The 22,299-nt window shown below is 39.3% G+C and overlaps 1 protein-coding gene across 2 annotated transcripts in view; it reads left to right on the forward strand.

The window, feature by feature from the left end:
• The window catches only part of LOC133623172 (phosphatidylinositol transfer protein beta isoform-like), a 29,320-nt gene extending 12,098 nt beyond the window's left edge, over nt 1-17,222 (forward strand). Inside the window, exons 8-12 of one of the 2 annotated variants that reach the window (XM_061986228.1) lie at nt 1,057-1,134; nt 8,372-8,482; nt 8,617-8,739; nt 12,181-12,237; nt 15,122-17,222. In XM_061986228.1, coding sequence (XP_061842212.1) covers nt 1,057-1,134; nt 8,372-8,482; nt 8,617-8,739; nt 12,181-12,228 — 360 coding nt within the window. In that variant the 3' untranslated portion in view covers nt 12,229-12,237; nt 15,122-17,222. The remainder of the gene's footprint in view (nt 1-1,056; nt 1,135-8,371; nt 8,483-8,616; nt 8,740-12,180; nt 12,238-15,121) is intronic. The other variant, XM_061986227.1, reaches the window with a different exon arrangement.
• The last annotated feature ends 5,077 nt before the right edge of the window (nt 17,223-22,299 follow it).

Genomic DNA, 22,299 nt, shown 5'->3' on the forward strand with positions numbered 1-22,299 from the left:
TACTTGTAATCGGTAACTTCGAGCATAAAATCCTGATTGGAACGACCCTAGATTAAACGTAGGTTATTTTGAGGGGCAGATTGTAAGATTTTTCTATAATTGCTGCAGCAAGAAAAAAAATCTATCTCCCTAAGATTTTGTGTAGTTACACATTATTGCTGTTATTTAACGTCACATTGCCTCATTTTATTTTGGCTGTGTGTGTGTGCATGTGCGCATTTGTGTTTGTTTGCTCTGTGAAGTTAACGAGGCAGACATGTTTGCCTTTCTGGAGGAGAGTGTTGTGTCTGAGGGCCCTATCAGCCACTAGCCCCGGGCATGGTTTCAGGGCTTGGGACGTACTGCCGGCACCGATGAGTTTGTTAGTGTAATTACAGCTTGCAGTTCTTCATATGGCAGAACTAGACAAACACGCGCAGACTTGGGCTCCAACACTCTGGTTTACTTGAGTTGCTCCTTTTTGTTTGCCATGGCACATCGATTCACAGACCTCATTAGCGCAGCACACTGCATTGTTATATGACTCAAGCTCCCAGCATTAAAACAGTCAAATTAGCAGTGTGTGTGTGTGTGTGCGCCTGTGCCTCTATGTTCTTGTGTGTTCTACACGTTTTGCACCCTCCTGTTGGCTGATAGCCCTGAAAAATAGCTTTTAGCTGCAGGCACACTATTATTTATTTAAAATTGCTGGGCCTGAGCGATTGATAAATTTAAACCCATTTGATATATTCAAGTTCCTACTGTATTTCTCGTGCCCATTTCATACCGTTAACGTATATGCTGTGTATGCTCGGTATTTCTCAGCATCAGTACACGATAGGCAATACATGGGTTATGACAGCTATGATGATTGCATGACTGAATTGGACCATGTCTTTCCGCATGTCCTTCACATGGCCATAAAGCTATGGTGACAAACTGCTCTGCTCTATTTTTTTACTTTGTTTGTTGGATAACCATATAAATACAAATTTCAAATGAACTTGTCTAAGCTTGTTGAGTTTAAGGTATGTTTGTTAATAATACATATTGTGTGCTGTATTAATTGTCACCTAGGATTACAAGCTAGATGAAGACCCCACCATGTTCAAGTCAGTTAAGACAGGAAGAGGACCACTTGGGCCTAACTGGAAGGTATTTGTGTTAACATTACATTAATATTGGACTTTTCTTGAATTTTGTACCATGTGTCTTGCTTTTGTATCACCACCTTTAGAGTCAAGGCTGGTATTAGTAGTAGCATTACTAATGTCCTCATTCTTTCCAAATTTAAGGTTGAAAAGCATCCTGGAACAGATTGTGCTGTGTTCAGCCCCCCCAACAATATTCAATTATATTTTTGTTATCTCCTAATAATAATCAGTTTAATATGCTCAACTAAAAAAAGCCTGACAAAAGCTGTATTTTTTTTTTTACATCATTTGGTGTCTTAATTTATATATGCAAAAAATAGGACTTGAAAATTGCATACAGCATCATTGTGATCTAGTCAAAACAACTTGGCAAGACATTACTCTACCCGTACCAGCACACAAATTATAAGGATGTCATACACACATTTTAGAGGCAGTAAGAACTGAGGACTTAAATGAAGTGATGAAGTGGAGCCAGATGACTCACACATGTCATACAACTTTTTATCAAACATTAATTATGCTTCTGCTTTATCACAAAACCAGCCGTATTGTTTGTGGCCTTACAAAATCAATCATACTTTTATTTCCTTATCATTTTTCATGTAAAGTTCATGCTTATGTATCGTATTGTAACTTTCCTTTCAATTTTAAGAGATAAACGCAAACTCATTTGTTAAAGGAAACTGTCCATGAAAAGATCATATCCAATGAGGAATATCCAACGTTACATTAAACGGCATGAAAAAAGGTATGGAGGTCAAATCATCAGGGATTTTATCTAGGGCTGTCAAAATGAACAAGTTAACTCATGGGTTTAATCACAAAAAAATATCGCATTATACATGTATACACTTAATCTTGCAATCTATTTCACCCTAGAAGGCTTTTTTTTTTACCTTAACTTCTATATGGTCACTGTTCAGATCAATGCATTTGTCAGTGAGGAGACTCCGACTGGTGTGCTCGCTGCCAAATTTCACTCCAAAATACATCTGGAAAGGACTTTAGATAAAACACCAAATTTTGTGCAAATAAATGACGTGCATTTAAGTAAAACGTTAAACGTTCCTGAATGACATTCTGACAGTAAAATTGCATTTGTAAAATTTGCACAAATATTAGGGTCTTTTTCTTAAGGTAATTACAATTATGCAAGTGAGTGATCACTTGTGATTTAATTATTAATAATCAAAATTCCAAAATATAATTTAATTAAAACAACCATTTGACAGCCCTAATTTTATCACAAACAATGTGGTCGTTATAAAGCCTAATCACAATGCACAGGAAAATTGTCATAATGAAATGGGTAAATAAAAAAACGTGTCATGATCAATCATTTATGTTTAAACATCGCAAGGTTGATAACCACAGATTGTATGGGATTATTTTGACTGAGATGTGAGTGAATGGGAAAGTTGTAAGATGTACAAAATACAAACATTTTAGGAATAATGTAATACTGTTGAATTCACAAGTGCACATGATCAAAGCAATTGGGGGTGTACTTTTTTTTCCCCCCCAAGACGATATTGAAAACTTCTTGTTTTTGATGACTAACACCAATACCTTTATTTAAATAATTTTAATTATTTAAATTTAACTGTAGTTTGTGCACACTTGGAGTTAAAAAAAAAAAAAAATACTCTTGAGGGATTTGCCAAACGATGCCTGTAGATTTGTTCTGACAAAAAACAGAATTTTCAACAATGGTCCAGCACCATCATTTTTGTGATGAAATCTCAGATCGCTTTAACCCTCAGATCGTCTCTGGCAAGCTTGTTGCACCTATCAAACGCAGAGGTGCTGGTAACACTTTCTTTGCAGCTTGCTTTGAGGCAACTCTTTATCAGCTCAGATTAATGGGTTTTTTTCCCCCTCCTCGCGAAATGTCTGCGGCACATTTGATGCAAACCACACGCGAAATGTCTTCCTCTGAAACTGTGAAGTCCCACATGATCGACGCCATGTTTGTTTGCAGTGTGCTCAAGGGAGGTTTAAAGACAGGCTTACATCATGGCACATATTTTTTTCGCTTCTGTGTCAGCACAAGTGCAACAATGAGTTGTTGCTTGGTTTGATTTTTATAACCACTGCTATAAAATCAAACCATCTACTTCATAATTCTCGATTAAGCCCATAAGCACCTAAAATACAGTGTTGTTCACGGTGGAGTGCCAGTGATCAACAAGGGTTTTGGATTGACCCTTTTTCGGTTAAAAATAGGCGTGCAGAGTGCCAGGATATGTAGCAGACCCTGCATGGCACATTTGCAGTTGAGTGTGATTTAAAAAAAAACCAACAAAAACAAACCCAGTAAGATCACATAAGTGTGTGTGTGTACATGCTTTTATATTTCTCAAGACCCTATCCTTAAAGATGTAAGGGTGCTTGTTGAATATTTACTTGGGCGTAGCACACTTTATTGATACATTAAGATGTTTTTTTTACCGCTGCTCTACAATCTATCTGTATTTGTCAGGAATACACTCAGCTGGAGTGAAGCTGCAGGAATGTAGCTGTCAGTTGATGAAGACAAATCACCACTTCTCACTTCTAATTGGCTTTAATTGAAATTTCAAGTTGCCTGGGTAGATCTTGGTTTTATTCTCCAAGCTCTGTTTTTTCTCAATCTCAGTCTTTGTCTCTGTGTCTCTCTCAATCTGTTTGTCCGTGGAAGCAAGCAAAATCATATACATTTAGTTTGACAAGTTGCAATACTGGACATTACTAGTATACAGCTGTGGTTAGAAGTTATGATACAAATATTGTGTTAATCTATTTGAATGGTTTTGTTTGTTAACCAGCATGATTATGTAATAAGTGATTTTGTAATTATCGATCTGGTTGATTTTTTAAAAACAGGAATTGGGTGCGCAAGGTTGAATTTGTTTTTGGATTTTCTCTAGTTTGTAAAGGGTTGAAGTGGTACATAAAGGCTTTAATACGGTATATTGGGGTTGTCATGATATTAGCATTTCGGTAGTGCATACCGACACCTGTGAACTTCCACATAAACATTTTTTTTTAAACTGACCCCGTTTACTTTTAAATTCACTGCTTGATTGAAAACCATTTTAAAGTGTCAAGTATTTAAGATCACTGTGCTTCAACATTTTGCCACGCATAATTTAAATTGCAATAGCAGCTGCCAAAACTATACATTCGAAAAACAACAGAAGTGGCGAAAACGCTACTAAGGCCGCAGGCGTTATTCTTTGACGCTGACTGCTCAATGTTCACACGCCAAGAAGAGACGCTGCTTCCTGGATAAAACTAATTATACAGTTTTCAGTATTAATAATACTGAAAAAAGCAGGTACCGATGTATTTTTTTCCTGAGTGTTAGTATCGACTTGGTATCAAAGTATTTATTACTTAATCCTCTTCGTCCCTAACGGGACATAAGGATTCGAAGATCTGCCTCCATCTGGACCTGTCTTGTGCAAAATGCTGTGCCTCGCCCCAGGTTAGGTTCATCTCCTTCAGCTCAGCTGTCACCGTACGCTGCCACGTGTTCTTGGGCTGCCCTTGCTTCCTTTTCCCAGGTGGAGTCCAACATAGTGCGATCTTGGGGATGCGGTCTTGGTCCATCCTCAGAACATGCCCAAGCCATTGGAATCGGTGGAATTTGATCTCTAGCACCACACTGTTGCACTTGGTCTTCTTGTATAGATGTGCATTGGATATTTTGTTGGGCCAGAAGATTTGTCAGAGTTTCCTGAAGCATCCATTGTGGAAGGCTTCGACTTTTTTCATGTCGTAGGATGTTACTCGCCAGCACTCCGAGCCGTACAACAATACAGATTTTACATTACTGTTGTAAAGTCGGACCTTTGTTCTTAAGCTATATTGCTTGGACTTCCAGATGGTGTGTAAAGCACCCTGTGCCTTTCCGAGTCTTGCTCTAATGTCCTTTTGTGCAGAGTTGTCCTTACTGACGAGACTTCCCAGATAGGTAAAGTTCTCAACATAGTCGAGAGCGTGTCCATTCACTGTGATTGGTACATCTGGAGTGGCATTAATGCACATCACTTGTGTTTTGGACACATTTATGTTCAGCCCTACCTGTTGGGCGAATGTGTTCAGTCTGTCAGTTTTCTCCTGCAGATGGATGTGCTTTGGTGCAAGATCATCAGCAAAATCTAGGTCTTCAAGTTGGGAGAACAAAGTCCACTGGATACCCCTGGGTCTGTCAGTTGTATTCCGCATGACCCAGTCTATGGCAATCAGGAAGAGATTGGGGGAAATAGTACACCCTTGCCGCACACCAGACTCCACAGTGAACCATGTAGATGGCTCACCATTAACAATGACGCTGCATTCAAAGTGACGGAAGACCATCCCTATGAGAGTGACCAGTTTTGGAGGAACTCCATAGGCCCCAACAATCTTCCATAGGGTATCACAATGTAGGCTGTCAAAGGCTTTGCGAAAGTCGATGAAGTTGATGTGCAGAGGAGTGTTCCATTCTACACGATGCTCGATAATGTTTCTCAGAGCGATGATCTGATCTATGCAGCCCCTTCCTCTCCTGAACCCTGCTTGTTCCTGACGTAGTTTCTGATCAATAGTGGAATCGATTCTGCCGAGTAAAATCCTGCAGAAGATCTAAGTATTTATACTTTTGACAAATATAGATGTAGATAAATTTAGTTATTTTTGTGTCACTACTTGGCCAAGGTCTGGAAGAATACCCGAATTGTTAACCTCCTGAAAATATATCGGTTGGAACATCCCAAAAACCACCAGAGTTACGGTTACCAGTTAAGCACTAAAGCTGAAAAAAAAAAAAAAAAGAAGCTCCTGCTCTGAAAGCGACACCTTTTTAAAGTTTGAATTAAATTTGCAGCTGTCCACTGAAACAAGTGCCTTCTGGACAAAAGTTAGATGTTCTGAAGAGACAGAGATTGAGCTATTTGGCCACAATGAGAACAAGTGAGTAGCCAAGGTGAGGCTTTCTAACCTAAGAACACTGTCCCAGCTGTAAAGCAAGGTGGTGTGCTCTGGGGATGTTTTTTTTGCCAGTGGTACTGTTGCAATGCACAAACTGGATGAAATAATCGTAGACTTGCATCCTTATTCATCTCAAAGGGAGTAAAAATGTTCAATTTCTCTGCTGAACCTAGCTGAATGGAAACTGTCAGTTTCATTTTAAGCTCAACGCTCTGTATCTTAAGAAACCGACAACAGAAACCCTTTAAACATTGCCTGTGCTCTTAAATTGTTACTGTTAAATAACTACTGCATTTTATTTGCAAATTGCTCTCACTTGATTATTGCAGCATTTGTTTTATGAATTCACACCATGCTGTAAATTCTCTTGACATGGTTACCCTTGTAAAACAGGTGTTGACCTCAATAGGTCTTTTATCTGGTTAAGTAAAGTTAAATTTGTAAAAATAAACAGCTTGATTTAAATTGGACTACAATTTGGTGTTGCAGTGGGACAATCATCAAATGCATCAAAACTGTTTTTGAATTGGAAATAAAAAGCTCATTTTAAACTCCTGGAATTACTTTCCTAAAGGCCTGGCCAATCCTGTTGAACATTTTGGACTGCAGTATGCTATTTTAAAAGTAACACAAAGTTCTAAGAAGAGTGTTAAATATCTAGCCAGCATTATGGCAGAAGATTGTTGGCTACAAAGACATTTAATAAATATTACTGGTGACATACTGTATTTACCTACAGTTCACACACATGATTCTGTGTAAAATTTTGACTGTGTAAATTACAGTAACCTATCCACCCCAAAAAATGGACTTGCAATTGTCCTTCCAATTCTTGATTTAAAAAAAATACTTATACATATACACAAAACCGTTGAAGTACATTTCAATAATGAATATATAAAGCAATAGGATTTGTATGATTTTGAATCCAACCTTACATTGTAAAACTAATACAACCTGGAAAAACAAAGGTTCAGATATATTATTGGTCCCAAATTAATGACATTCATGACTGTAATGAATAAATCTTCTGAACGTTACTGTAAGTCTGTTGCTCTACCGTAAAGGTGGCCTCTCTATCAGTCCTCTGTTTTAACAGGTGAGATTCTTGAGCCCTCAGTTTAACATGTGGAAAGTTTTTCTTTTTGCTTCTAGGAATACCTCCAAACGAAAGCAGCCAAGTAGCTTTAAATATATGAATAAAGAAAGACCACTTTTTGTTATGTGTTTTTTAATTAGATCATTCCACCATCCACAGTGGACATGGGAGAAAACCTGAAAGAAAGTAGTTATGTGACAACAGAGGCACAATTTCTGCCAGCTACATGGAGCAATACAACTCTTGTCTATCTCTGCATGCACACATGCTTGCATATCGCTCCGCTTTGTATTTCTGAAAACTTCTGCTCCTTTGAGTGGAGCACAGAGAGGGAGAGAAGAAATGTCACCAAAAGTGTTTTGATGTAGAATGTGTTTCATGTGAAGTTCTCCTTTTGCGATGACAACTTTTCTAAACCCACTGCAAATTTAGAAATGTTTCTCATTTCCCTTCTCTCGCTTTGCTCCGTGATGGCAGCATCAAACGGCAGCAGGATGGGAGCAAAGGAGGCAGGTCTGTGGCATTTTCTCCTGGAATGCTGAGCCGGAATGAAGTGATTAATTAAACGGGTGTTCTCTGAGGCTTCTCTGGGACTGTTCTGGGGGCGAGCAGGTCCTAGGTGTTAATAATGTAACCAGCTTTGCACCACAACGCCCTTATCGCATCTTCACTCCCGTTTTATCTGCCTTCAGTGGCCACAAAGGCGTGCAAGTTGGAAACGGTGTCGCTGTCGGGGCGGAGGCAGCGAACAGGTCCCTTGATCTGGAGTTTAACCACTTTGCTCTGCCACCGCCTTTCCCCTTTCCTTTCTTTTTTTCTTGTCTGCAGAGGACAGTACAGAGCACAAAATGGATTTAGAAAGTATGTTATAGATTAGGGTGCTTTTATCTTTGTACACTAAACTCCATACATAAAGCTTTATGTAATATTTTTGTAGCTTCAAATGCTGCCAAGATTAGTCTTGAAAGGTATTCTCTTAGCTGTCTAATGTCTTTTATGACTCAATTCTCATTGGAAACTTTTTTGTCACATCGTGTGCAGCTGAGATAGGCTCCAGCAGCCCCCACGACCTCATAAGGAACAAGCGGTAGAAAATGGATGGATGGATGAATCCTGTTATAATTCAAACCTTTTAGGTTGAATTGATTATTTCTTGTGATTCTTTTGTTTCTGTCATCAGAAAGAAATGGCTTACAAAACTGACAGCCCGAGAATGTGTGCCTACAAACTGGTCACAGTCAAGTTTAAATGGTGGGGCTTGCAGAGTAAAGTGGAGAGCTTTATCCATGAGGTAATACAATCTAAATGTATTGTCCATTTTTTTGCAACCATGTAAATATTAGAATAAAAAGTATAAGAAAATACATTTTACTCAATTTTATTTGCATGATAATTTTCATAGTAAACTCTGCAACTTACTTTCAGCAAGAAAAGAGGATCTTCACAAATTTCCACCGTCAACTTTTTTGTTGGATTGACAAGTGGGTGGAGCTGACGATGGAAGACATTCGACGAATGGAGGCAGAGACCCAGAAGGAGCTGGATGAGGTGAGTACATTGAGCTTGTGAGAAAACCCCCCAAAAAACTTCCAAGATTAACATGGCATATGATAGCCCTAAATGAGAACACTGCGTGATGATAGAAATATTCAGAAAACGGCTAATGTGAAACGCTAATGAGTTTTATTTCAAATATAAATGTCACTCGTCTATCTTCACACAAACCTTGATTGGTGGTACAGTAGAGATGGCTTGGCTTGGAAGAGTTTAAATCGTTTCGGTATTTCATGATCGGAATGTTATTAAACATACAAATAGTTAATACAATTAAAACGTCATGACTGTTATTTTAATAAACTGTCATGTTACAAGACTTATACAGTTGTTCCTCAACTTATGAGTTTTAATTGATTTTTTTGACAGAGCTCTTGACTCAAAACACTTGTACTGGTGCTTGCTCCCGCCTCGCCCCCAAAGACATGTAACATGCGTTTTAAAAGAAAAACATACTTTTAGATAACACGTTGTATAAAAGCAACATAGAATGTAGTATTAAGAATTATAGTAGTTAAATGAGGTAAGTAATAATAATGGTTCTGTGTCAAACACACACCATCATCAGCTTCTCCTTATTTACACGGTTAAAAGTCTGCCATTTGGATAGTATTTTAACATTTGCTGGTGTTAAACACATTTTGCTTCAGTGTGGTGCAGACTAGCAGTGATATGCTTGTTGGCGACATGTTCGGTCATGTTTTTAATCATTTCTTTGTGTATTCAATAAATATCATCCGCTTCGTCTTCTCAGCACTTTCCTTCACACTCACTTTTTTCTTTCTATTGTTGGAAATCAGAGTTACCGGTATGTCAATCTCTAGCTGTAAGCTAATACTAGCGAGTAAGACTCGGGCCTCATGTTTTAGGAGTTGCGTGGATTCCCTACAAAAAATTGGTGTGCGCTCAAATCCAGAAAACGCCGACTGCACAAAGTTTTAGAAGTATTAAAGTTAAAAGTTAAAGTACCAATGATTGTCACACACACACTAGGTGTGGCGAAATTATTCTCTGCATTTGACCCATCACCCTTGATCACCCCCTGGGAGGTGAGGGGAGCAGTGGGCAGCAGCAGTGGCCGCGCCCGGGAATCATTTTTGGTGATTTAACCCCCAATTCCAACCCCTGATGCTGAGTGCCAAGCAGGGAGGCAGTGGGTCCCATTTTTATAGTCTTTAGTATGACTCGGCCGGGGTTTGAACTCACAACCTACCGATCTCAGGGCGGACACTCTAACCACTAGGCCACTGAGTAGGTAAAGTGCACGCATGCATTAATACAAGCATATTTCTTTTTTACATCCCAATCAACATGGAATTGAGAGAACATGTTTGCCTGGTGGGCACCCCCATTTAAATACACAAATGATATTTAAATTAGCCATATGCCTGGGATCCCACACACTGCCCAATCAGTATTCACCAGCAAGGAGTAGGAGGTGCTTCTTTCTGGCGTTTCCGGCGATCGAAAGAGGGTTGAGTGAAATAAAGTGTGTGAGGCTGTCAATGCTGTGGAGTCAGAGGACTGCACACAGGAACAAATATGAAATAAGTGGTACTACATCAGGAAGAATGTGAAGGGGGTGGTGCATGGCCGATAAAGGTGAGGGAATCGAAGAGTAGTGCTGACCCTGTTCAGAAAGATAGCTGCAATGATACGTAAAACTTTAGAAGAGGTGGGCGCACATGTGGATGACTATGAATACCCTAATTTAATTATTTGTGTAATTTACAACATGTGCTCACAGTCAGATTAGAGTTTCATGTGAAAATTATGTTCCGTAATATTTAGTTTGAAATCTTTCAAATGTAATATGTCAAAAAGAATATGAAAGACTTTGACTCTTGTTTCACTACCCAATTTATTATTAGAACACTGGAGATCTACTCGCGGTAGCAGCCACTTGACACAAATTCGGGCCATTCCTCCATTGTCCCCGGTGCCATTAATGTGCCACAATCCTCATAGTGGAAATTGTCAGCCCTACTGGCCAAGCTGTGTTGGAGTCACAAAAATACATTGTCACAGCAATAGGTGGCAAAATGATGTTCACTCTTAATACATCTTAACTTTGCGTATGCATGCCTAAAAGGGAACTGTACTTTTTGGTTGGTTTTTTTGCCTATCATTCACAATTGCAATGTAAGCCAAGAAGACATGTCTTTTTGTTGTATGCATTCAAATTCGTAATACACGGCAAGTACTCGACAGCTAACAATGAAGCTAATGGGAGTACAATATTCCGCCCAGCTTCTAAAACCTGTCAGTCATCCTCCTTATATTCAGGATAAAAAATATAAGGTTCTGGATCATCATTTGTCCCAAGGTAGTCTTTGTCTCTCACAATGTCTGCCATGAGTAATATTAGTTGTTGTTCTTGAAGGAAAAAGCTAACTTTGATGTGTCTGTGAAAGTAATATGCCACTGTATGCTTAAAATGACCAAAATACGTAGATATTACATGGTATCAATATGCCCGTTACTACATTATGTATATACTTATAGCATGTATATAAAACGTTGATGGAGGCTTTTGGCTGTTTTTAGGGTGCTTCATAGACGGAATAGAGCGACTCCCATTTTCTCCACAGTTAGCAGAGTTTTATTTTAGAACGCATTAAAAACGCAAAACACGTGTGCTTGTCTCACACAAGGATTGTGAATGATAGACAAAATTCCTAAAAAACTGCAGTCCCCCTCTAATACATGAGGCATTAGATGTTTTAGCCGGATCTTACTGTGGCGTTCGCTACACCAACTCAGTGTTTCCCACAGATTGCCAATATACTCGTGGCAGGGACTGTGTCAAAATGAAATCATTTTCTTATTCGGCAATGATGCACATATGTTCTTTAAAGAGGCTCCTATGTGCATGGCGACTAACTATGGAAACCTTTTGCTCAAAACTCAAACTCTTGGCAGCCCTAAATATACTTGTGGCGACCCACCACAAATAAAATAATTTATGGGAAACTGCAACAAATGGCGGGTATACTTGTAACTCAAATTTTTGCTTGCAACTTCAAGCATAACGATTAGTTGAGACAGCTCTTATCGCAAAACACTCAAGTTGGGGAAGGGTACCACTTTATGAGTGGATTAATCTTAAGTTGTACCCAATTTCCACCACCAATTGCATGTGTGCTTTGTAATGACAACCAGGAGGAATAATTAACCAGACGTAACCCTGTAACATTTCCCACCATAAATTAAAAGTTGAATGTGCAAACCAGTCAGAACTTCAGAAACATTTTGTATGAATATACCATGGCCCAGATTTGTTCAAGGCATTTACCCTTCTTTGATTGCATGACACCTGAAAAACTAAATCTTTTACTTTTAATTAACCTCAACTTGCTAAGTTGTGTCTGAGCTGCCCCCCAGGATTGCTTACATCAATGTGTGTGATGTATTGTACTTTTTGTTCCTGTCTAGATGCGCAAGAAGGGCTCGGTGCGTGGCACAAAGGCCACAGAGGAATAGCCTGGCCAGGTAGAGGCCAGACTCCCATGCTTATCTTTGGGCTCTGTGTTGCTGCAGACTTTTCTGCATTCACTCTTTTGGTGGTGTTAAAATACTTTGTTTTCCCCCCACTCAAATTGCACACACCTGTCACCCAACCTTTTAATAGTGCACCCTAAATTGTTTTTATTGCCACGGATTAGACCAGTTTGCAGAATGGTCCATTGAAAATCGCATTTGTACGAGCGTATGTTGACTGGATAAGCTTGTTAGTGACGTGCCTCTGGATATTTTCAGTACGTCTCTGTTGACCTTTTCCACAGTCATGCATGCACATTGAAAGAAGCCCTGCCTTTTTAAAGTTAGTTAAAGACCAAATGCCAGATCAAGCTTAGTACCCACAATCCTCAGCAAAAATACAAGTTTGAGGAGTAAATCACATGCTTCTAATTTCTGTGAATCACATTCTCTGTGAAACCTTAGCCACTGATTTTTTTTTAGAACTTTTGGCCATAAAAGGGGAAAAATGTATGAATCCAGGCTGTGCAGGGCTGGGCTGGCCTGGCCTAGACTAAATGAGCCACGCTCAAACATTCTCTGCTGTCTACCAGCATACAGCATTGTCCCAGCATGTGGTTCCCATTTTCCCTTCTAGGAAAGAAAATGTTGGTTAGCATCAAAGATGACCGTAGTGTGGACATGGTCATAGTTGCTTGAATGATGCTAGCGTGTGATGCTACCTCATAGACAATATTCAATTTCTTGAAAGCATTGGGCGAATGACAACCTCAGACATCAATGAACGGTGCCTCCTGACCAAAATAGTCGTTTTGTGCACACCAATGTGCAATGGTTCTGTCAGACTAGAAGGAAAGAAACGAAGGCCAAAGGAGCGGTTCTCTTCAGGATGGCTCCTTTTTCCTCATTAACATACAAATGGAATTCTGCCTTTGAAAAAGCGTCTGAGCAGTGATTGAGTGAAAGAAGAGAGAAGATTTGGGGGAGGATGGAAGGAGGAGGCTGAATCCTTATGTCGTTTTATCCGATCTGTCTGCTCTTCTGTTTAGAGCCACAGTTGGTTTGAACTGTTCCATTAACGTCTTCAGCTATCAGATTCTACCACTAATTGGCTTTCCAAAGCCATCAACCTCAGTGTGGGAGAATCTGAAATAGATGCTCTTTATCTACCTAGAAAATAAACAAGATGCTTGATCAGTAATGTTTGGCTAGATTAGTACACTTTATGAAAGTTTTTTTTTTTTTACACTAATTAAAACTCATGCAGCCAAATTTGAAAGATCGACCCACAAGCCAAGCATTTAAAAAAAAATATTTAAAAAATGCGGAGACTGGCATTAGTAGGTGACAAGCTTGAAGGCCAAACAAAAATCTTGGGCCGTCGAGTCAATATGATTAATAATTGTGTAAACATTGTCATTTTAAAGCATATATATTTTGTTAAAACTTTAATGTTAACAGAAGGTTGCCTGTGGTGGTGGTATATTTTTGGTTTAAAAATGTAACTGAGCAAGTTGCAAACATCCCCTTTGCATAAGATTTCAAAAACATAAGTAAAATTTGTTTTTAAAATATTCATGGTTTGACCTGGCCAATAACAAATTTTGCTGGACAATATATAGACCTACAAAAATTTGCTGATAAACAATATTATTGTCAACAACAAACAAATAATAAAATATTTAATAACGTGTCACTTCATCATTATCGCGCTATTGTTCAATGTGCTCAAAGTATTTATTCACACACTAAAATATTTTAACCAAGTTGTATTTATTCTGTTTTAATAACTAAAATACATTGACACACAATATACTTTCTTGGCAAAGGAAACATTAAATATTGTTCTGGCTTCAAAAGAGCAATATTATTTTTAAATGCGTGTTTAAATATGTTTATCTTCTTTCTCAGGGCATTCAATCGATCGCAACTGGACTGTTTGGTTTGTTTTAGAAGACGTTTAACCTTTCATCCAAGTAAGCTTCATCAGTTCATACTCATAGACTTGGATTTGTCAGATCTAGTCTAGATTTTGCTGCATTCACTCTTTTGGTGATGTTGAATACTTTGTTTTCCACCCAGGTCTGACCAATCTCAGTCTAAGACTAGATCTGACTACGGTAATCTAAATCTATGAGTATGAGCTGATGAAGCTTACTTGGATGAGAGGTGAAACGTCTTCTAAGACAAACCAAACAGTCCAGTTGCGATCGATTGAATGCCCTGAGAAAGAAGATAAACATATTTAAACACACATTTAAAAATAATATTGCTCTTTTGAAGCCAGAACAATATTTAATGTTTCCTTTGCCAAGAAAGTATATTGTGTGTCAATGTATTTTAGTTATTAAAACAGAATAAATACAACTTGGTTAAAATATTTTAGTGTGTGAATAAATACTTTGAGCACATTGAACAATAGTGCAAACAAAAAGTTTTATCCATAAAATCAAAAATGGTTTAAAGAAGGTGTGTGTAGAGTTTTTGAGTACACGTTATTTCTGAAGTGTCTAATCATGGCAAACGCATAAAAGAAGTGTGATTCTAAAATATGTTAAGTTTATTCTCCCAGTCTGGACCAATAGTTCAGTCAGTCATTCGGTGCCTGCGAGTCCGCATTGAGGGCAGAACTTCCACGCCGTCTCTGGCGAGGTGCATTGAAATGAAGTCGCTGCTTCTTCAAAATGTTTCAACATCCATGCTAGTGTTGTTCATATTTCTTTAAAGGATGTGAGGGGGAAGAAGCTCAACAGTGGAGGGACTTAACATTGTAAGGGGCGTCCATAATACGTATTGTCCCGTACAGTTTGGTGTTTTCACGAGTGGACATGGCCTCACTTACACTCACCTTTTTAACTTGCGTAACCTAACAAACTCTCTTTCTGCTTCCCCACAGCTCCGCAGTAAAGGTGAAGTAAGAGGAACAAGTGCTGCCGATGACTAAAGCGGCAAAGAGTTTTTAGACTGCCACGATGGCGGCTGCTAAAGGCGCTCCTTCTGTGGCACTTCTTTTTTTCTTTTTTTTACTCTTATCACTTAAAGCACGAGGTCCTGCAATCCATAGAGCGGATCCCCATCTTGCACCCAATCTATCATCTGAGGAATTGATTACTAGACCCCACCACAATCTTCATTGACTTCATTTAGATTTCCCCCGACCTGCCGGATGGATAAGAGAATGAACATTTTGATCAAGATACATTTCACAGCAGCAAATTTATCTGTTAAAACTTCCATTGGCAGAAGCTGGACCAAATATTTTCTCAATATTCTGTTGGCTTTTTGTCTGTTTTTAGCCCCAAAAACATTCCTCGTACAGTCTGGTTCAACACTATGGCTCATATAGATACCTCCTTCGCGCGAGAATATTTGTGCGCCATACTCGTGTTCCTTCCTGTTCCCCCCCACCACCCACAGCCTCCATTAAGAGATTACTCGCCGCCTTTTCACCTCAGCCTGTCGTAATCCCTCCATCAAGCCACCTATCCACCAGCGCTGCATCTAATTAACACTGACAATCATGCCTGTGCGGGTCTTTACACATGCATGCAGATGACACATCTAAAACGGGCACCGGCAGACGTGCACTCACTCACAGGTGCACATGCCTTTGCAGTGACTGAACCTGGGCAGATCCCCGCATGCTTGATCAGCCAGGCGATGTTAATTCGGACGCGTTTATTCCCTCCGTTCACATTTCCCACGCACTCCTGACTCACAGCCAGCATGCAACACGGCATTAGGGGGAAACAACTTACCCAGTGCACCTCAGCTCGGTGTGTCTTCCTCATTCTTGGTGCTTTGACAGTGCTCAATCAGAACCAGTGCCACCTGTGGCTCGACTCCACCTCTGGACCTGTTTGGACCTATCTCAACTACTGTAATGCTCGCTTTAGCTACCTCCCTCGTTTCTGACCTACCATTTCACTGGCGCCTAACAGTTGGCACATGTTGCAGGGCTCCACATTGTGATATCATAACTTTATTATATCTTCTTTTGTGTGTCACGTCTCTACAGCTCGACCAACTATTTGATGGGCATGCCATATTTTAATGAGCCCTGACCTTCAACTTCACGGTGTACTTTCAGTGCTGTATAGGCGTTCTAATCTGGTAAGGACTGTCATTCTGAATCATCAGTAGTATTACCTGTTCATTTCACTGTTGTAGTTTTTTGTGTCGTCATGAGAAGCGTATACATTTCATTGTAGTTAAGTCCTAGACGTTCAGTCCAAAGAGTGTTAATTCACTTGTTTACATGCAGCTGGTAAAGTAGGACAATAAGGCAGCACTTTAAAACTGTCTTCAATATGATATGTTCATTTATTGTTGCCACTTGCAGTAGGAAGGGGATTCATATGGTCCCATTTGTTGCAGTTTACCAGACACATGAAACGTGACGAATTAGGGGGTTCACTATCCTGTAGAATGTTGAATATCTGAAAATGTGCTTTGTGGCAATTCCAACTTTGACCACAGTGTCAGTTGCTATGTTCGGCAGAGTGCATTGCAAAATGATTAACCCCCGCTCTTCCTCTCATGCGAGATCCACCCAGGAATAGAGCCATATGAATCGCTTCCGTACTGTATTTGCCTTCATTGGAAATTAAGTATTAAATTTGCAATTTGGTGCGAAGTGATTAAATAGTTTGTGCCTTTTTAAACAACTGGATAAATGATAGATGATTTGTCGGATTGTGTCCGTAGTTGCTGCAGGATTGTACATTTCCACGTCTGTCTCAGTGACTCCTGCTGAACAGCTTTTGGAAAGAGTGCTTTCTTGCTGCAACGATATTCTCCTGCCCTGAATTATACAAACTGTAAAGAATTCAAATGCAAACTGCTATGCTTTTTTTTTTTTTAGATATTTAGATTTTGAAAATCAGGGGAACACTGTAATGAATGTATCAAATGTTGTGCCTTTTCTGCCTGGAGATTCTTAAGTGTGACTTAAGTGTACCTGTCTTATCTAAATATGGAATAAATTTTGAGAAAAATATTTAGGCTCGCTTGCAGGTTTGTTATAAGTCTCATCGTAGCAGGACCAAGTAACTGTTGGATTGGTCAAGGTCCTGTTCCTCAAATATGTTTAAATGTGACGCCAAACTTGGGGAAAAATACCTGCAGCTGCAGGAAAAGTGGCAAAATAACAAGAGTTGGTTTTAAAGAGCAGGAAAGACTGTCTGTCTGCCAGCTGCGATATTGGCCTTTTGTTATTGTTTGCAAAGACGAGTCTTGTTCTGCTGAAAGGAAACCGGTTCTTGCTGACCTACAACGAGCTAAAAGTGCTGTTTCTAAAAGCGGAGATGGGCAGACGTGCCCACGCACCACCTGCTACATAGCTAATCCCAATATTCTGTAGGCATTTAGCCATAATCGTGTGGTTTTTATTCTATTTCTAAGAAAATTAGTTGGGGAAAATACCTTTCTCAAGATAGATGGATTCTTGGTAGCCAGAAAAGCAGTATTGCCATAGTAGTAGTTTATTAAGGTTCTGTGAAGTAGCTCTTAACTCAAACACTTATATCTCATATCAATGTCTCCCTTTGAAATGAATTGAAGTCAATTTAATCACTGCTTGGCACAAAACAGCACAATTTTGACACCTGTCTTTATATAAAAAAACAATTTTTTTAAAGTTTTAAATAAGAAACCTTCAATAAAAACAATACAAAAGAACACCGGTGTCAAACTCAAGTATTCCTTCTTTGTATTGCCAGAAAAAATACCGTATTTTTCGGACTATAAGTCGCAGTTTTTTTCATAGTTTGGCCGGGGGTGCGACTTATACTCAGGAGCGACTTATGTGTGAAATTATTAACACATTACCGTAAAATATCAAATAATATTATTTAGCTCATTCACGTAAGAGACTAGACCAGGGGTCGGCAACCCGCGGCTCCGGAGCCGCATGCGGCTCTTTGATCACTCTGATGCGGCTCAGCAGCTTACTTGCTGAACCCCCCAATTTTCCCGTGAGACTTCCGGATTTCAGTGCCTCTCGCAGAAAACTCCCCCCCCCCTCTGTGCGTTGGTTGAGGTGGGCGGGGTTTGGTAGCAGGGGTGTATAATGTATCCCGGAAGAGTTAGGGCTGCATGGGATTCTGGGTATTTGTCCTGTTGTGTTTATGTTGTGTTACTGTGCAGATGTTCTCCCGAAATGTGTTTGTCATTCTTGTTTGGTGTGGGTTCACAGTGTGGCGCATTATTAGTAAGAGTGTTATAGGTTTTTTTTTATACCGCCACCGTCAGTGTAACCTGTGTGGTTGTTGACCAAGTATGCCTTGCTGTCACCTACTTGAGCAAGCGGAAAACACCATACAACGTGTGACTGATCAGGCACGCTGGTTGTAGTGGGTGCCATATGCTGTACCATCACGGCACGCATGACGCTGACAAGCGCCAATCATTTAAAACCCGCGTGTCGCACCAGATTTCCATTTCCATATAAAGGTGTGGGCAGCGTGTCTGAGACCCCTAGTTTATACATAGCACAAAGCAACAAAAAAAACTTTGTATGCAGTGTTATTTCATTAAAAATTTCAAAAAAAAAGTACGGCTCCCATTGTTTTCTATAATTTGCGAAACTGGTCAAAATGGCTCTTTGACTGGTAAAGGTTGCCGACCCCTGGGCTAGATGTATACGATTTCACGGGATTTAGCGATTAGGAGTGACAGATTGTTTGGTAAACGTATAGCATGTTCTATATGTTCTAGTTATTTGAATGACTCTTACCATAATATGTTACGTTAACATACCAGGCACGTTCTCAGTTGGTTATTTATGCCTCATATAACGTACACTTATTCAGCCTGTTGTTCACTATTCTTTATTTATTTTAAATTGCCTTTCAAATGTCTATTCTTGGTGTTGGGTTTTATCAAATAAATTTCCCTCAAAAAATGCGATTTATATATGTTTTTTTCTTCTTTATTGTGCATTTTCGGCAGGTGCGACTTATACTCTGAAAAATACGGTACATGTATTACATGCAATTGCATTTTTTTGAACTTCAGTTTTTAATAATGCAAGATGTATACTATCATGTTTAAAATAAAAATGTTTTTTTAATACAAATGTATATCCGCTTGACATATGATTTCAAAGCAAGTTAATCATCAAATTGTACACTGTAAAAAAAAAAAAAAGGCAATAGATATTACAGTAACAAACAGTTGCCAGAATTTTACTTAAAGAAAAAAGGTAATGTTTTTCCATTTACTGTAATATTCTGTAAAATATGTTTTTACGGTGTATGTGGGAAAGAAACAAATATATGCAGTCATGGCCAAAAATATTGGCACCCCTGCATTTCTGTCAGATAAAGCACCACTTCTCCCAGAACATTGTTGAAATTACAAATGCTTTGGTATTCACATGTTTATTTCAGGAACATTTAGATCTCTGGAGAGGGAGCGACTTGTATAGCCTTGAGATTGTCCACAATCTTGGTTTTCAAATCTTCTGAGAGTTCTTTGCTCTTCTTTCTTTTTCTCCATGCTCAGTGGGGTACACAACACAAAGGCTGAGTCAACTTTTCTCCATTTTAACTGGCTGCAAGTGTGATATCTATATTACCAGCACCTGTTACTTGCTACAGGTGAGTTTAATTACAAAGTAAAGGAGCATCACATGCTTTGAATACAAACTATTTTTTACAATTTTGAAAAGGTGCCAATAATTTTTCCCAGTCCATTTTTGGAGTTTTGGAGGTTTTTTTTGTGTTGTTCCAATGCAAATAAAATAAACATGTGAATACCAAAGCATTTGTAATTTCAACAATTTTGTGTGTGTGTGTGTGTGTGTGTGTGAGAGAGAAATCAAATGCATAGGCAATGTATAATATCATGAGGTGAATCTCAATACAATTATATTCATAAATTATTCACAATCACAAGTGGCCTTCTAAGGGAAACCATAACTGTGATGTGGCCCTCAAACAAAATGAATTTGACACCCCTGCAATAAAATAAAAACAATACAATAGAATGTACAGCGAACAGCTACAATAGTTTTATGAAGTAATGTAACAATTGCAACATTTCTATGGTTTCCCTTCCAGCTGCTTCGCCTTCAAACACACCATCAGCAGCTTCTCTATATTTTCATGGATAAATAGGTGTCGTTTAAGACATTTTAACATCCTTGGCTGGCGTTGGACTCATTCTGCTTCAGTGCGGTGCAGACTAGCAGTGCTTCATCAAGGTGGCGACGCGCACGGCCATATTTTGGATGAATTCTTGCTTTAATTCAATCAATGTTTATTTATATAGCCCTAAATCACAAGTGTCTCAAAGGGCTGCACAAGCCACAACAACATCCTCTGTTCAGAGCCCACATAAGGGCAAGGAAAAACTCACAACCCAATGGGACGTCGATGTGAATGACTATGAGAAACCTTGGAGTGGACCGCACTCCCCCTCTAGGAGAAACCAGATGCAATGGACGTCGAGTGGGTCTAGTATAATATTGTGAAAGTCCAGTCCATAGTGGATCTACCATAATAGTGAGAGTCCAGTCCATAGTGGGGCCAGCAGGACACCATCCCGAGCGGAGACGGGTCAGCAGCGCAGAGATGTCCCCAACCGATGCACAGGCGAGCGGTCCACCCCGGGTCCCGACTCTGCCCCCCACAAGGGAGAGGGGGGCAGAGGAGAAAAGAAACGGCAGATCAACTGGTCTAAAAAGGGGGTCTATTTAAAGGCTAGAGTATACAAATGAGTTTTAAGATGGGACTTAAATGCTTCTACTGAGGTAGCATCTCTAACTATTACCGGGAGGGCATTCCATAGTACTGGAGCCCCAATAGAAAACGCTCTACAGCCCGCAGACTTTTTTTGGGCTCTGGGAATCACTAATAAGCCGGAGTTCTTTGAACGCAGATTTCTTGCCGGGACATATGGTACAATACAATCAGCAAGATAGGATTGGAGCTAGACCGTGTAGTATTTTATACGTAAGTAGTAAAACCAATGAATATGATCCGTTTCTTCTTAGTACTGTCCTTCACGCTCCCTTTCATCCTTCACATGGTTTGGAAAAAAAAAGAAAGTTATGACCATATTTTAGTTGTGAGCTAATACTAGGGAGTAAGACCAGATGTTTTGGGCACACTGTGACGTTCTCTTTGTTTATAATGTCTATTTTCTATTTCCTGCTGGATTTACTCTCTTATTTTATGCTGCTGCTGTCACATACTGTATATACTGTAATATTGTACAAGGTCATTGGTATATATTGTATATATGTTATTGACATAATATAATATATCTGTATATATATTATTCTGTACACATATTATGCATATATTCATATATATGTTAGATTTTTTATCGCTATATTAGTCTATTTATACCATACCATACCATACCAACTTTATTTATAAAGCCCTTTAAAGACAAGCACAGTTGAAAAACAAAGGGCTGTACACCACAAAGAAATGGAGGCAAAGGACAGACTAAAAAAATAACATTTAAAACAGAAATAAAAATACACATTTAAAAAGCAAATATAAATTACCCTAAGAACAGTTTGTTAGATAAAAACAGTTTAAAAGTTAAAAACAGTTCAAAAAGTTAAAAGCTAAAAACAGTTTAAAGTCTCATGCCTGCATTGTCCTTTCCATCCTTACACTTTCCATCATTGTAACTGAGCTACTGTGTTGAACAATTTCCCTTGTGGATCATTAAAGTTTGTCTAAGTCTAAGTTTGCTACGCCACCGGCGGGGATGCTTGTAACGCCAAGTTTTGCTTAAGAGTAGACCGCTCTTATCTCAAAATCAATCAATCAATCAAAGTTTATTTATACAGCCCTAAATCCTGAGTGTCTCAAAGGGCTGCACAAGCCACAACGACATCCTCGGCTCAGATCCCACATCAGGGCAAGGAAAAACTCACAACCCAATGGGATACAATGAGAAACTTTGGAGGGGACCGCAGATGTGGGGACCCCCCACCCTATAGGCAACTGGTTCAATGGACGTAGAGTGGATCTACTTAGTAGTGTGAGAGTCCAGTCCATAGTGGGGCCAACAGGAGATCATCTTGAGTGGAGACAAGTCAGCAGCGCAGAG

The sequence above is a fragment of the Nerophis lumbriciformis genome, linkage group LG12 (assembly GCF_033978685.3).
Source record: "Nerophis lumbriciformis linkage group LG12, RoL_Nlum_v2.1, whole genome shotgun sequence".
NCBI classification, from domain to species: Eukaryota; Metazoa; Chordata; class Actinopteri; order Syngnathiformes; family Syngnathidae; genus Nerophis; species Nerophis lumbriciformis.